Below are 17,531 nucleotides of genomic sequence, written 5' to 3' on the forward strand. Positions count from 1 at the left end.
CCTGAATCTCATTTCAGACATCAAATATCCACTTACTGTCTAACTTATCACTATTTGACAGTATATGCAATAATGAGAAGTCAGGCTTGAGGGATCAATCAAATCAGACAATCCAGCGCTAACTGAAAAAATAAAAATCACCATTTACTAATTGGCATTTTAAATCTGTGCAAGATGTAGAGTCCAACTTTCACTATCAAAGTCAGTCAAGCTCTTTAAGGAAAGGACTCCAGGAAATATACGACTACTGCTGTAATCCAATTTATGGCAAAGTATACAATATTCAGGAAACAACCATTTACATTTTGGTCTGTTCCTCACTCAAAGCTCTCAAATGACTTTTGATGAAAAGTTTGATACTCTGCTTAACATCTTTTGTGTTTGAGAGAGCAGAGAAAGTCTTACAGGTTTAGAACATGATGGTGAGTGGATGAATTTTGGGTGAACTTTTCCTTTTAGGAAGTAGTGACACTGACACTCACCTGATTACAGTCTTTCTGTGTTTTACATTTATTAAATATGACTGTGCATTCTGTCATAAGAAGACATAACATCTCTGCCCTCTTGGAGTTGCACCAGCCTCTTTGACACTGTAAATCAGTCATTACACTAATGCATTCCCTTACACCAGACTCAATGATCCAGCCTTTTTTTACTTTCAACTTTTTTGCCTTTAGAACGAGGTCAGAGGTCAAATGAAACAAGCACTTAGAGCTCACTGCCAAAGGAGTTGAGAGATTTATTATCATTAAGCTAATCACAGAGCATTGCTGAAACCACACACACAAGAGAGAGGGAAAAAATGAATGCTTCAAGTTACCTTGAATTTATCTTTAATCTGTTGTTCATTGAGACACTTTACTCTGATTCAGTTGTTTTGCTTTTTAACAGGACTTGTGTTGCTGTTTGTGCTTCTGAATTCTGAAGAATATTTGGTTGCTAGATTAAAAGATTTTGGTTGGTAATCTACTGGTTCATGTCAAAAGAGATCACCCTAAAGTCCTTATGATATTCTGGTATGTAGATATGGCTTGAACCAATGTAACATCAACGTAAAGCCATTTTTCCACTATGGCACTGGCAATGTGTAAAGCAGCAGTTATCTTCTGCTTATTCACTGGAATAAAATGAATGAATAATGAATGTACTTTATAGTGAATATATCACAAAACCTTTGAAAGAAAATAATTCTAACCATTTTCAAATCTAATTTATGGCTAATCAATGTAAATAGTTACTCAATAATTAAAAAAAAAAAAATTACTGCAGACACAAGTATTCAGAACCACCTGTATAGTCTTGAAAATATACAAAAATAGTTTGTTTAAATCACTAGTCTTAATTATAACTAATAGTAATATGCAATAGATGCTTACTCTAACAAACACCACACCAAAAGTGGTAACTGGCATTTGTTGAAATTGCTATTTAAAAATTCATAATGACTGTGAATGAGGCTATTAGGAGCTCCACATCTGAGAAACTCTCTGCTATGAGTGCTTTATTAATTTTACAGCATGATGAAATTATGCTCACACAGATTTCCGAATATGAAACTAATAAAAGAGCATACTGTTTCAATTTATAGAGAGCAAGAGAGAGAGAGACGGAGAAAAAAGAAACAGGGTTTCTGAAGTGTATCTCTGAACATAATAGGATAGTGGTAGATTAGTGTCTTGTGTTCTGGGCTGGTAATCTTTCATATAAAGCAATTCATATTAAGGTCTGTTATCAGCATTGGACCCTTGATCATGACACATCACTTCAGTTGGCTCTATATTGGGGTGTTTAATCCTGCTCCTGGAGGGCTACCTTCCTGCCAAGGTAAGCTATAGCCCTAATTAAACACACCTGAAGCAGCTAATTAAGGTCAAGAGGATCACTGGTGAACTCTGCAGGATGTTGGCCCTCCACTGAGCACTCCCGGTCTGTGAAAACTGTCAGTAGTTCTGAAAGCTGAATGATCAATGCAGCATTCCAGACCGCTGTGGTCACAATTAATTTTCATTCTACGTAAAAGAGCAGCTTGAACATCCTGTTAAACATCTTCCTTTTATTCACAAAAAAAGGCTTATGGTTTTTATTTTTAGGCAAATTGTTTCTTTACGAGAGAACATCAACCCATATGCTCAACCACAGAAGTGTGAGATATCTTGTGTTCACTAGAGCAATGTGATACTGTTGACTTCAGTTGAGCATTTAACACCGTCATTCCCTCCAAGCCGACCACAAAACTTGGAGACCTGGACATTAACACCTCCCCCACAACTGGATTATGGACTTTCTGACCAACAGGCCACACCCAATCCACCACCATCACACTTAACACTGGCGTACCACATGAGTCCATTCCTTTACTCCCTTTACACCCAAGACTGCAAGCCTGTGCATGGATCCAACTCCATCATTAAGTTTGCAGATGACACCACGGTGATTGGCCTCATCAGTGACAACGATGAGACTTCCTACAGGGAAGAGGTACTGTACAGCTCCTGGCCACATGGTGCACTGACAATAACCTGTTCCTTAACACCAGCAAGACAAAGGAGCTCATTGTGGACTTCAGGAAGAAGAAAGGAAGCACGCACGACCCCATCCACATTAACGGGATGGTTGTTGAACGTGTCTCCAGTTTCAAGTTCCTGGGAACCACCCTCTTGGAGGACCTGTCCTGGACTACAAACACCTCCAGCCTGGTCAAGAAGGCTCACCAGCGCCTCTTCTTCCTCAGGACACTGACACGTTTCAGGAAGCTCCGGACAAGGACCAGCAGATTCAGGAACAGCTTTTTCTCCTTGCTGAACTCTGACCTCTGACACCTTCAACACCCCCCACACCACACACAGAGACTCCTCACCCCTCTTCATCACTACATCTGACTGATTTATTTATTTATTTACAACAAGCAAAAACAGTAAACTTATTACTTGCACTACTGTCTGTTCATCCAGAAACACTGAGTAATCCATTTGCACACTGAAATATGTTATGCACTTTACTGTCCATTGCACTAGTGTAAATGATGTTCATATGTTCATAGTTCTGCCTATAGTGTACATACACTTTTACATAATCCATCTGCATAGTATGCTCATAATACACCTATCTGTATATCATGCTGAAAGTATTTAAAATCAGTAAATTATGTCCATAATACTTATCTGTATAGTTATTGTACATATTGTAGACCTTGTATATTCTGTACTTACTGCTCATTGCACTTCTGGTTAGATGCTAACTGCATTTCGTTGCCTTGTACCTTACATGTGCAGCTACAATAAAGTTGAATCTAATCTAATGCTGACACTATAAGAGCTTAACTCTACCCATTAAAACTAAAGGTGTGGTCACAATTACTGCTACCCTGTGAAATTGCATGAGTGAAATCCAGTCTTTCTTCTAGTCCTATAGGAATCTGCATGATCAGGAGTTCCCCGTAAAGATTTTGCTCACGTTAAGGGAATAGTTCATCAAAAAATTTAGATTTGCTTGAAGGTTAGCAACCCCCATGCCATCCAACATTTGAGTTTGTCTCTTCATCCATTCAGATTTGTGGAAATGTAGCATTACATCACTTGCTCACCATTGGATCCTCTGCAGTGAATGGGTGCCATCAGAATGAGAGTCCAAACAGCTGATAAAAACATCACAAGTAATCCACACCACTCCAGTCCATCAGTTAATGACTTGTGATCTGAAAAGCTGCGTGTTTGTAAAAAAAAAAAAAAAAAAAAAAAATCCATCATGAAGCCGTTTTAATTGTAAACCATTGTTTTTGGCAAAAATACAAGTCCATAATCCATAATAATTCTTCATCCAGTGAAAAAGATCATCCCTTATTGTCTTTACATCAAAGCCCACCACATATTTGTTTAGAGCTGTTTCGGACTGTTTTCACTTGTAAATGGTGCTTGATCTGTGCAGATTTCAGACGAGGCGACTGTTCACTCGAGAAAGAAAGTGGACAAATGGACAGAGGACAAATATTTTAGCCAGAAAAACAATGGTTTAGACTCTCATTCTGACGGCACCCATACGCTGAAGATTCCATTGTTGATACTGAACAACTTGGATGGCCTGAATGTGTGTACATTTTCAGCTATTTTTATTTCTTATTAAACTACAGAAATAAAGTTTTGCACTTTGCGCTGTTGACTAACAGAAAGCAAAAGTGACTTCTGTGTTCACATATTCTGTTATCACTAGTTTATCACACTCCTCTCAGCCAATCAGATTCGAGGACCAGAAAGAACTGTTGTTTAAATATACAGTACAGATAGATAGATAGATAGATAGATAGATAGATAGATAGATAGATAGATAGATAGATAGATAGATAGATAGATAGATAGATAGATAGATAGATCTCAGTATGGTTATAGTTTTTTTATAGTTTTTTTTTAAGCCCCACAAAAACACAAAGTTCATTTTGTTTCATTTGTGATAAAAGAGATGCATTCATTCAGGTTCATTATGAATAGCATTTTGATGTATTTTTGGAGGACACTGAATTAATGAATAACTGAGTTACTATAGTTGCACTAATGTTAAGTGCAATAAAGGCTCTCATTCAAACTTAATTATGTATAATACAGTAAGAATCTGAATCAGAATATTAACAATTGAAATAACATTAATTTCAAGCTTCAAAGTTTCAGGGTCTCTTTGATAACATTTTGAAATACACATTATTGTCCCTTTCTCAGAAAAAAACAAAAAAAAAACTGCTTTTTTATGCAAACCTTTTATTTCTGAAGGGGAAGGTCAATAGCCAATTATATTACTGAGTGTTTTTCAGACTCTGCGGGTCACCTGGTCCTGACCTCTGATTAATTCACATTTAAAGACTCAATAGGTTTTCTGTCATTAATTCAGCAACTTTCGGTAATGGCTATAATTCTGCTTAATTTTGATGGTCAAAGCATAAGCTTGATTCATAATATAATACACATTTAAATGAGTCTTTGCACTGATAAAACTGTAGCGCATTGCTGCCTCAGTCCTACATGTGATGCACTGTAATGAGGGGTTTCTGAAATAGTATTCATCCTGAAAGTACGTGGGGAGTTTGATATTTGTGCGACATTTATCATCCCACCCCACTGCTGTCGCCCTTTCCACTTCTGGGCTGGTGAGAGTCTCACAGATGCAGCCCACACAGCAAACAAGCTCCTCACGCTGACTCATATAACATGAACAAAACCTATGTCATTACTGGTCTCATGCGTACAGTCCCAGCTTAAGATACATCATACACTGTGAAGATGGTGGAGTTTAATTAGGTTTGGCGATCTTGAGTTTGGATATCTTAAAGCAATACTGCCACACAGAGCCAAAATGTAGTAAGTATACCAACACTGGAATGGCTTGCTGGTTGATTGATTGATTGATTGATTGGTTGATTTGTTGAATACAAAATCTTGTTCACGTTTTTACACTTAAGAATAGCTCACCCAAAAAAAAAAAGAAAATTTGTTGATTTGTAGATATATTTCTTCACAGGAACAAATTTGGAAATGTAGCATTATATCACTTGCTCACAGATGGATCCTCTGCAGTGAATGGGTGCCGTCAGAATGAGAGTCCAAACAGCTGATAAAAAGATCACAATAATTCACAAATAATCCACACTAGGTCATCTGCATCCATCCACTCCTGAAGAAATAAATGTTATCTTGCCCCGCTCCCGCCCGCATAAAAGTAGCATATCAATTTTCGTAAGTGCATCCATGAAACAGTAAGTCCTGTGTCACCTAGCCACAACATCCCAGCCTAAATGCTCCCGATAAAAAATTTATCAAACACATACAAAATTATGTCAAAATGCCCGTCCTGATGAGTATTCACGTAAACAGTCGGTTTATATTAAACATTGTTGGTACATAGGCTATTAAGTGAATGTAAACTGTTGAAAAGCAAAACTATTGTGTAACAGTCAGACCCATGCCTGAGGTCTTAAAGAGACAGCAACCTAAATATACCTGCTGCTGTCTGTCATTAATGGTTGTTATTTTCAGTTTCTGTGGTATTTCTGTACATGAATATTAGTTATGCATACCTGAAAAAAACTTAAAGCACAGTTAATTTTAGTTGTATGAGAGTGAGTCAATAACACTAAATGAGATATATTCCATTCAAATTGAACATCATTTAAAAATATGCAGTACTTTCATTTCCACCCCACATGCAGCATAGCCCTCTCTCTAGTAAAAAGCTGTTCCTCTTATGCTTCACTTCTAGATCATAATAACAGTGCAGAATTAGAACGACTACTGCTTACCTGAGCCACGCTCAGAACTAATTCACCTGGTGTGCAATCATCGAGCAACGTCTCAATCAGCAGAACACATCTCAACACAACAAAATTCTCAGTTGTTTTCATATGTGACAGTGTGAATAGACAAGATGCCGGCAAACAATGGCTCATCCCAAACCTCAGTCAACAGACGGCGTGAGCACTGGAGCAGATCAGTGATTTGTCATGCGCAGGCGCATTCATTTAAATGAGAAACATGACAGAATGAGAAAAATGCCACCGAGTCATGTAAGGACGACAGTTCAGCTTCTCTGACAAAGCAGGCCATGTTCAGGATTGAATGCAGTTTGAAATATTTGCTGCGTGGCTCCCAAAAGCAGAGTTTGGTCTTCAAAGTTAAGCTTCAACGTTATGACAGTGAAATACTTTCACGTGGTGTTTTCTAATCAGATAGGATCATCTGGCTTTTGAGGATGGTTTATTTATTCATCTATCGATTCCCATGGTATTACATTCTGTTTTCTCCCCAAAATAAAAACTAAGCATTTAAGTATCATCTTTTTATGTAATGGGGAAATATAGAGAGACAACTGATATTTCTATGCATTTTATGTAAGTGCTTTGCTACACTGTTATAAAGATCTCATAGAATTACTAGCACATTGAATTCATTGAATATCAGAATTTCATCTTACTTTTCGCCAATATAAATATCAGTATCTGCACCAAATTGCATATTTTTGCTCTGTTTGGGCCTCTGAATAAAACTGCTACAAATAATCCTTCTGAGTCTGACTGAATGAGATATAGCAGAAGAATAACGTAGAACTTGGTATTTTAATATGACATGGTATAACGAGAATATCTATGGCAGATAACTTTTCCTCATGACTATTTTAATATTGTATCAGTGTAAATAAAGACAACATATAGGCATAGGCTATGCGCATTTGTGGTCTACTCCAGAATTAATTTAGCTACGATATAAACCATGAATAATTCACTGATGCACTCTTGTTTGTTTCTGATTCCAGGTAGCCTATGTTGAAAATCATTTTAATGCTAAATTTCCTTTTATTGTACGATAGTTGAAGGGCGAGTAGACTAATGCTCCACAGTTTTGGAAAAGGCTCATTATTGCGTTGATAGAGAAAATCTTTAGCTGATTATTAACTGTGTGACGGAAGTTACTCCCATAATTCGCGTAAACAACGCGTCATATATGGCCATTCGAGTCTCATGTACTATCACATAAATAAAGTTTGCATATTTGTTTTATATTCATATTCTTAAGTTTTGAATGCTAATTAGAGTCAGGGGAAGTCGTAATTTCTTAGTGTTTCAATAATCAAAAATAAAAAATGGACAGTATTTTATTAATACATAACCTACAATAAATACATAAAACATAATACAATTCGTGGCCTTTCTGTCAGTGTGATTCAGACTTTGAAACATCAGCACCATCAAGTGAGTCAAAACATTCATTACATGTGGATTTTATTCCAGCGGACTGTACCTTCCCAAATGTTATTTCCCGTCGACGCGCTTTATATGAACTTAAACCACAGAGACAGAAGCGGTCGAGAGCCCGATACAAACACCTCGATATCCGGGCACTCCTGACCCTGAACACAAGTCTTAGGTCATTGCAAGTGTCTTGTTGACCCAGTGATAGAGATATATGCCTGCTGCTTAGAGTCTCTCTCTCTATGTGTTTGATAAATACGTATAATAAATAGATTTCACGTTATACAGGACAGTTTGTAACATTGTACAGTATAGTGTCCTACTATCGTGTCCTGCAGGGGGCGCTGTGTGGCCAATCCTCCATTGAGCTGCAATCCGACATCATTTGCAGTTTTAGAGCTATTTGTAGACTACAATCGTGTTTTGCGTGTAAAAACTTAAATGATTACTTTCCTGACATTGATTGGCCCATTTAAATAAAAATTCGCTCCTGGTGTGTAAATACAATTGCTATAATTTCGTAATCACAGTAGCATTTGATAAGTGACCAGTGCAGTGAAAAGTAACAGATACCACATGACAACAGCACTTAGAAAGCCCTCTTATGTGGGTTATTATCATTAGCACCTAAATACTGCACACCTGAACATGCTCTGCAGCCATGTCGCATAAATACACAAATGAAGCAATTATTAAACCCATTTTACATCACCTATTTAGATATGTTTAAGTTACTGCCCAGTTAATTGTATTTTATAATAGTCATTCTATCCATTATTCGATTTTAGCAAATAATGTTCTTGATCAAAGTGGTTGGATGAAAAATTAAGAATTAAATAATATTTAATGTCAATAATAATAATTGTTGTTGCAATAAATGACAAAGTTTATAAAAAGAGAACAGGTTATTATTAAATGCATAGTGTTTTCCAATGCCTTTACAGTACATCTTTATTAATTCTTGCATATTTGGCATATTATTCATGCATTTTTAGGACCTCTTCTTACCAGATCAAAAATCTGATCATATCAGCTCATATTTATTATTACTGCACTTGCTTTCTAAGTTTCACACTGATTATAAAATACTGCCACTTAGTTATGAAAGCCAACTTGAGTGACTCTCTATTACACAAAAATGTGGCCTATTTACATAGAATATTAAATAAACCACAAAGATTAATTGTATGTTTGTCATCAAACAAAAAAACAAAACAAAAAACAGTGTTAATATATTTAAATTGCCATGTTTATCTTTACATTCAGCACTAAACTTTAACCATATTTCAAAATAAATTATGAAATTACATATAGAGGTGTACTTAAGTTCTACTCAAGTAGGACAAAAGGCACTTTCAGGTAACACTAATCAGATTTAATACCAAATTAAACTATAACATCTGCTATTGAATTTGAATTGTCAGGTTTTTTTTTTTCAGATGTTTTAATTAAAAAAAATTAATACTGAATAACACACTACAGTTCAAAAGATAATTGAAAACATTAGGTGTGTTGGTCAACACCGAGACAAAAAGAGTATGAATACAAAATTATCTAAAATGTACTTTTTAAGTAAAACATTTAATTTGACTTTATTTAACTTTAAATACATTACTACAAAGTGGACTTAAAAGAAATAGTCATGAAAGTGAACTTTCATGGACTTTTATTTCATGAATATTATATATTCTTAAGTCATGTCCTATTATCTAAAAGTACAGATTTAATTATATATATATATATATATATATATATATATATATATATATATATATAAAATCTAATATATATATATATAATATTTGAATAATTCTTTGTAAGTGCACATTAAACACACAAGGTTATGATGCATTGGTCAGCATTAATTGAAACAAATTTTCTGGATTACAACTCTGCTGTTGAAAAATAAATACCACCCCCTGACATTTAATGTTTTCTCCTCTTACTTCCTTGAGATAGCTAGCTGCTTTAAATACTTGTAGCCATATTTGTCATTTTCAACAAAAGGCTACTTATATTGTGTTTGCTTTAATTAAAGTACTTATGAGTCAGACTGTGTAACGGTTCGAGTTTGGATTGAGTATAGACTTACAAGTATGGATGTAGTCAGTAATCATACGTTTAAAAAATAAATAAAAGAACACTGAGCCAAAAAAAAAAAAAAAAAGATAAAATATATAGATATTTTTAATTCAAGTCAAAAACCTCATGCAACCAACAACTGGCAATTCTCCTGCTTAGATCATAACCAACTTAACCGAAAAACAGATTTAATATAACATAGCTTCAGTAATACAATATATGGACTGCATTAAAAAAAAAAAAAAAAAAAAAAAACACTTAATTTTGATTACATGGAAATGATCACACAACCCTTGGTGACACAACATTTGAGAAGCCTAAAACAGCTCCGAACAATAAATGCTGCATAGCTTTCCATAAACCTGGAAGGTTAAAAGAAACACTTCTGCAGTGTTTAATTAGCTTCAGATCAAACATTCAAATATTAGCTTCCACATATTCGCACAGCACACATTTAAATGCAGACGGGTTAAGATATGTCACACATCACATACATGTAAGTTATAGAGCTCTTCTTTGTTTTCAAATATAGTGTTAGCTAAGCTTTTCCTGCTCCCTCGATAGGAAACACAATAGCAGAGCATCTGTTTACTTCAGGTTAGTGAGGATCGGAGTGCAGACAGCCACAAGATTCAGTAAAGTGCAAAGATTGACTCTAAATGCTGATATATGGTGGGCATGCTGATATTGAACGATATAGTGCTGGAGAAGGGGTTTCAGTATGTATGCCTCAGTACATACAGAGCATCCTTTAAAGTTGACTAAAGTCCATTGGTGCCATTTCTGGATAAAGCCTTTAAGAGAGTGGTAATTGTAAACCTGTGGTAAATGAAACCCTCCTGTTCTATGACAATGTGATAGAAAAGGACAGAAGCACAGCTCTCTTACTCTGAAACCCAATATAAATCCAAGCCCTTGAATGCTTAAGCATGATGACAGCTGTTCCTGGGTCAGGGAGAAGTGCACCTGTCTGCAATGTCACCATAAAATGGAGCAAAACTGAACCATGTTATCTTAGCCGAAACATACAAATATACTATAGTGTGGATATGTACTGACAGGAACCAGAAGTCATTATCTGATCATCTCTAAAGAGATTATCTTGCTGTGTCAAGTGTTATTTGACAGGTTGAGGCTCATATAATCCCACTAAATTAAGCCTTTGTTTCACCAATGTTCACTCTCCTTTAAACCAGTCCACTCTCAGCCTTGGTCTTGATAAGACAGCATGGGTGTGTGTCAGAGGAAGCCAAACCATTTTTCCTAAAGGAACCTTGCTTCACGCCCCTTCAGACCTTCAAATTAATCTTTGATATATTAATACAAAAATAATCTTAACTTTAAAAGAAAAAAAAATATTTAGATTCCTTTTATTTACACAGTGATATTATATTTTAGATGTTAGATATTGAAGTGTTTTAGTTATGTTTTGTTTTCGTAGTGTTATGATACTGGTTTGAGAACTGATCGAAGCGATCTGCCGTCTCGTGTTAGCTCTCTGGTCGTGCACATGCAGGGCAGAGGAACCGCCTCCACTTGCCGGAGAGCTTCATTGTATGGGCAGCGTTTCAGATGGTCTGACATGCTAGAGATGTCCGCAAACTCCCAGCGGTTAACTGGACTAAAGGCTGTGCTGAAACGCCAAACCTGCAGGAAAACAAAACAGTTACTTAACTTACAGCTTAACAATAAGTGTATGGTAGAACTTGTTACCTGTTTAGATCATTTCTTTCACTGAGATTAGGAAAAGAGTACAGTCAGAAAAAAATATGAAAACTGTTTAACACATTTAAGACAAGATTGATGATTTTTGAAAAATTAAGCAAAAAAAAAAAAAAAAAAAAAAACACAGAAATCACTAAAACTAACAAAACTTATTAGAAAAATTTAAACTGAACATACATCAGTGTGAAAAGAACTACCTAAAATTGACAGAAACCAGTTTAATGTGTAGAATTATTATTATATATTTTTTTTGTAATGTCCAATTAGTTTACATAAGTCACATTTCCACTGTCGGGCTTAAAGCTGGCGTGCTATCGTTTTTTGGCCAAAGCGGGCCAGCTGGTGCTAGAGGAGGGGTTATGAACAAAGGCGGAGTTTCTCCGCATCTAGAGTGTTCAGCACTATGGATCATTTCAGAAAAATAACAACTATAACACCAGCATTAAAGACTTTTTAAAATAAGTTGAGCTCAAAACTCACTCTTAGTCGGCAGCAAGTGTTTGAAATAACTTGATCCGATGTGGATTATAATCACTAAACAAGGCATAAATATTTATAAGCGATGTAAAAGACTATGCACGCTAAACATTAACGTTACCATAGTAAACATGGTAAATGCAACCGCTTGGATAAATCAGACGTCAGCTTCTTATTCTCTATCACAATCGTGTATTTATTTATATTATGTCACAAGTCTCGTCTCGAGAGTTTAGCTCCACGTAGCCTATCATAAAAATATAATGTTTTTTGTTCAGAAGCTTTTATAAAAACAGAGATATTATCATTCATTCTAGATGTGACGTATAGGCCACTGCTACAAATAAACAGAAACAGACTCGACTGAACAAGCAGGCTATTTTCATAAGCGTTAAAAAAATAAAACTAAAATAGAAATGAATTTATTTCTGTGTGATTAATTTTGAGTCCTGATAAATTAATTTATTATGATCAATGTATCACTTAATCTACAGTAAAACATTAATGCTTTTGAATTTGTTTATTTAACAAAGCATGCAAACAAATGGGCGCTTTTATCATATTTGTTTTGTGATCACACTAGTTCCAGAGACTTATTTCTTATTAGTTTTCTAATAACTTATCTTTGGTGATGAAATTATGTTGTTGTTATGTTGTTCCTAAGAGGCGTGTAAAGGGCGTGTTTTAGTGACGTGCAGCGGTGCTTCAAGCTCGACTGTGGAAACCCTGCGCTATTCTGGCCTCGGTGCTAATGGCCCGGGGCTATGAGCCCCGCCCCGCCCGTTTTAATCCCTAGCCAGCACTGGCCCGACAGTGGAAATGCTGCTATAGAGAGTTCATGACCTATACTGCAGCCAATCATACTGCAGTGATCAAATAGTTTTGGCTTCACTTTTCACGTGTGCAGCATCCTTGGGGTGTCTCACAATAAGCTTCCTAGTTCAGTAGTCAGGGCACTGATTAGGGAATCGGCCATTTTAAGGTCTCAATCAAGAAATCCTTCTGTAACTTTCGCTCCCTAAAAAAAATCCCACAATGTATCGCAAAAACCAGGGATCATCAATAATCACTATGCCCCCTTACAGTTTACAATTCACAAACTTAGACGCTAGGGAGCTGATTGAGACACCCTTGGTTTAACATAACATTATTAGCATGCTGCCACTATTTAGACATAGTGTACCTTGTCTTTTATCTGCCAGGTTCGTCTTCCATCCAAATATTGCTTCTTTTCCCATTGTACTACCACCATGCCACGAGTCTGCAGCAGACTAGCGCAAACATCCCTCATGGTACGAGACACCATTGACAGCTGACATAGGCTAAAGCCATCCAGAAATCGTGCTACATGTTGAAGTACTTCAAACGGCAATCCACTAAGGTGATCACACTTGGGTTGAGTCACAGGTTCCGAAATGGGTTGCACCCCGAAGGACCTGAGGTGGCGGTCATGAACTACCTTCGAGCCTTGATTGTTAGGGCAGAATCTGCGTTGGGAGTATGTGCAGCCATAATACGCTAACGGACAACGGTGCTCCATCCAGCCATTGAGTCCAGAGTGTATTTCTCCATGAACATTGCGAAAATGTGAGAGGAACTCTTCTCGACGGAAGAGCTGGCCGCACTCAAAGGTAAACATGGAGCCCTCGCGTGGGGCCCAGCTTGGGCGAGGAACTAGCTGCTCCAAGGTAAGATCAAGCCGTAGAGTGCAAAACGGACTTGGTTGTGAAAGGCGTGGAGCGGCTCGATCACAAGCAGAAGCGGATGCAACCTCGCCGACCATCGTACTTGTTGCCAAGATGGCAGCGGGGAAACTAAACGTCTGGGTGCCGAAGTCAACACGTGAGCCCCCAAACCCATAGACTGTGTCCGATATCCTCCGAGCTCGTGGCGACTCTTCTAAGCAGAACAGAAGAGCGGCTGCCGTAAAGTCAATTTCGCCAAGTCCCATGGGGTCATCCACTGGTTCCTGATCTAAATCTGATGTGTCCACAGCTTTGTCCTCCATTTTGCAATGTGGATTTCTATGAGGAAAGACTTCGGTAAATGGTCCCTTCCGTCCATTGAGTGCAAGTGGCATAAAGTTGCGCAGCAACTGAAGGTTTTGGAGTTTCCTCTCAAAAGTCCTGTCTTCAAAATCCAATGCCATCATTGGTACAGCACTGTCTCTCTGGATGGTCAAAATCTGAGCATGTATAGGTTGCTGCAGTAATGGAGCTTGTGATCCACAGGCCTCCTGGATCAAGAAAGCTTGTTGGTCATGTCTGATCTCTGGCCTATGGGGAATTAAAGGACCAACAAATTCCCAAGAACCTTGGGACTCTGGGTTTTGATGGTGTTCAGTGGTCGATTCCATTAAGTCATCCACAATACTATGAGAGCCATTACAGAACCCTTGTCTATCGATGTCTTCCAACATGACTGGGCTACACTCACCTGTTGCCTCATGAGCAAGAACATCTAAAGCGGTTTCTCCATCATCAAATCTCCCAACAGCCCCAGACTCACCATCAACCGCCGAGTTAACATCCTTCATTTCAACATCTGCAGACTCCAAGGTTTCTGACTGAATGAGCATACCACTGTCATTTACTATCGGACCATTAATTGTCTCAGTGCCTTTGACAGCATCTCCTAGTGATCCGAGAGCAGATGCCAAGCTTCTGCCAAGCTCCATGAGTTTCTGGTGCTGTTGAGGCTGTAGCTCCTCCTTTAGGCCATTGACTCCACTAGCTATTTTATCACAACTGAACCTGGCATCTTCTCTCATCCTCATCTTTTCATTCAGTTCACCATTGCGCTCTGTAAGTCCAGCTGATGCATTAGTGGCTGTACCGTCGGTTTCTGAAGAATTAAGGTGGATCAGGACATTGAGAGCTGCGGCCAGGCTTTTGGTCGTCTCTACTGTGGTTTGGTAGAGCTCCCCATAATGTTCTTCTTTTAGACCGTTAATCCCATTGGAAATCTTGTCTTTTGAGCAGCCAGCCGTAGGCTCCATCTCAACACTCTCCACCTGCACACATGGAGCCTGAGCAACTGAGACTATGCCAGGCTTTTCGCTTTGTTTTGGTGGCTGAGTCTTGTTCTCTGAGCCACTGGTGGGAGCCAGAGAGACGAGTTTGAGTGACGCTAACATGGTGCGCTGGTCCTGAAGGGCGAGTGCCATGTCAAGCTGCTCCACCTCATCTGCTTCTTGACTCAGTCTCTCATACGAACGATAATCTTCATCATTCACTGGCCACCTATTCCACTCCATAGTGCAGCACACCACACCTGCAGGACACACCTCAAGGTGCTCTGCCATCTGGCCACGGGCCAGTGTAAAAGGGCATCCGATGCTTTGGTTAAGACATGGCACCCTTTCAAGCGGGCACAGCAGCTTGTGTTCAATAGCCTTGCAGCAGTGGAAGACAGCACCACACACAAGAGGGCAGCTGATGAGGTCACAGGAAGTGCCAGGTTCAGGTTTGACCATGCATCTTCTGCTTATGCAGGACATGCAGTGAATATGAGGCTCCTCCATTATTTAAGGTGACAGGAGCAAGAAGCGTAGTAGCAGGATTCTCAACCCCTGCAAAACAATGAGAGAAAAACTGAGATTAGATTATCCAACATGCAAGCTGTAGAAGTTATTTTTTTATAGAAAGGGGCATCTACTAAATGTAATATTGTAGATCTGAACTGTTTATTGTCTGCACATCTGGTAAGCAAGTATGTCGTTAATGTCATGGCCAGTAGTCGCAAACAGGCACAAAAACAGCACGGGAATCTTAAAACACATTTTACAACTTTTTTAACGTGAAAAAAATAAAAAAGGTTTATGGCCCAAACCATCCATCTGAATATGTAAATAGACCAACAATTAAGTAATTTTGGGGTTAACCATTAATTGTCTAAATGTATCATACAAGGTAGTGGATTCCTACCACACCTTATGACAGATGGGAAGTTCAAGATGATCACAAGAACTGATGACTTTATAAAAACATTTATAATCTTACAATGACATTGTTCTAATTTCTCTTGTCAATTTTGATAAACTATGTAGTGTGCACTGAAAAAAAAAGCATTAATTTGATAAATACCCCCTCTTGAACTCCTGGCATATTCCCTCCAGCTTTAATGCTGTCTGAATCTATCCAGCATAGCCTTCTTAGTCAGCATAAACGAAGCTGGCCCCCTTAACTCATGTGTTGCTGCTGTTCTACAGGTCTTTGTACAATGACACCACACCGAACCATAAACCAAGAACACAGAAAGAACCTTTAAGATCCCCAACACACATTGGTTTTAATTTTTGATAAACAGACATTTGACAAAACTGAAAACCTTCAACAACCACAAAAACTTCATGACACTTCATTTAGTACAGAATGAAGTTAAAAAAAGTGACCTCACGATTATGGCAGTGAAATTTAGATCTTTATTTTGTTGAAGTTTAACTTTGGTTTACTTTATTATTTGTTTACGTTAGCCTGTTAGCTAGCTGAACTTTCTACCTTCAGTCTCCGTAAACAAACTACTCACTTACCCACAGATTGTGTCAACTAACTCCCCGCGTTACTCACTTACTCCCCTCGCCTGTTTCCTCACTTGTCCGATTTTACAATGAAACGGGACACTTACACACCGCTGGATGATAACGTAAACAGTCCTGTCCAAAAATGCTCAATCCGTCCAGGACGCGCGCCGATGACGTCATCACGTACAACCGAGCGTCGTGACGTCGTGACATTAGGCAGGGTATTATTTATAGGCTACTAGAAATGTGTTTATTTACAATACAATTTAAACATTTTAAATTGAGGAATGATATTAGGTAGAATTATTTTGGTGTTTCTAAACCGGATGGTTTTTAAAAAGTTATTCATTTTTAAAATGGTGCAATCTATTGATACTACAGCTTATTTATATGACATGATCTGTATACATTAATATTTATTTAAAATAAAGGATTTATAATAACTGTTAAACTAAATTTGCTTGTGTGTAACAGATAAATAATAATAATATGAATCATAATAATTATATAAATCATAAAATTACTTATTTTTTTCTTTCTTTTTTTTTAGCATTAGTGACATAATTTGGAGCAAAATAAACTGGGTGAGTGACTTTGTGTCTCTCACATCTGATTGGTCCAGCTTCAGTTTGAGATTTCTGACCCAGAACATAATGGAGCAGGTTAGCCATGGAGTGTATGGCAATGAATGCCGCTAAAAAACTTACCTGTCCAGCCAGCTAAAACAGCTTCATGGTACAGCCCCCTGAGCCTTTCCATGTAAAGCCAGTGTCTATGATAGTCACAGACACAGTCTGCATGCTTTGGTCAGTTGATGTATGATTTACAAGAGTTTTGTGGGTGATCAGAGAGATTATAATGTATCATTAATCATCTGTTGATCTGTCTATTGACTATTTTAAGATATAAGGGGCCTGCATGAAGCCGTTTTAGCTGACTGGCCGGGTAAGTTTCAGTTTAGTGTGCACCTATCCTGGGTTTTTAGGTACCATGAAAGTA

The 17,531-nt window shown here is 37.7% G+C and overlaps 1 protein-coding gene across 5 annotated transcripts; it reads right to left on the minus strand.

Annotated features, from left to right (window-relative positions):
* Nucleotides 1–11,162: 11,162 nt before the first annotated feature.
* Nucleotides 11,163–16,724, minus strand: LOC113068685 (F-box only protein 30-like). 5 transcript variants are annotated; one of them, XM_026241508.1, is made up of 4 exons: nucleotides 16,542–16,712; nucleotides 16,096–16,214; nucleotides 13,194–15,581; nucleotides 11,252–11,455 (listed from the first exon to the last, which is right to left on the minus strand). In XM_026241508.1, exons 3-4 carry the CDS (start codon nucleotides 15,531–15,533, stop codon nucleotides 11,252–11,254), a joined length of 2,544 nt encoding a protein of 847 aa, XP_026097293.1. In that variant the 5' UTR covers nucleotides 15,534–15,581; nucleotides 16,096–16,214; nucleotides 16,542–16,712. The 5 variants fall into 5 exon arrangements, with proteins under 5 accessions (XP_026097294.1, XP_026097293.1, XP_026097292.1 ...); XM_026241507.1 differs by having other exon boundaries at nucleotides 16,096–16,222; XM_026241506.1 differs by lacking the exon at nucleotides 16,096–16,214 and having other exon boundaries at nucleotides 16,637–16,724.
* Nucleotides 16,725–17,531: the final 807 nt, after the last annotated feature.

This window comes from Carassius auratus, linkage group LG48F (genome assembly GCF_003368295.1).
Source record: "Carassius auratus strain Wakin linkage group LG48F, ASM336829v1, whole genome shotgun sequence".
In the NCBI taxonomy this organism is placed as follows: domain Eukaryota; kingdom Metazoa; phylum Chordata; class Actinopteri; order Cypriniformes; family Cyprinidae; genus Carassius; species Carassius auratus.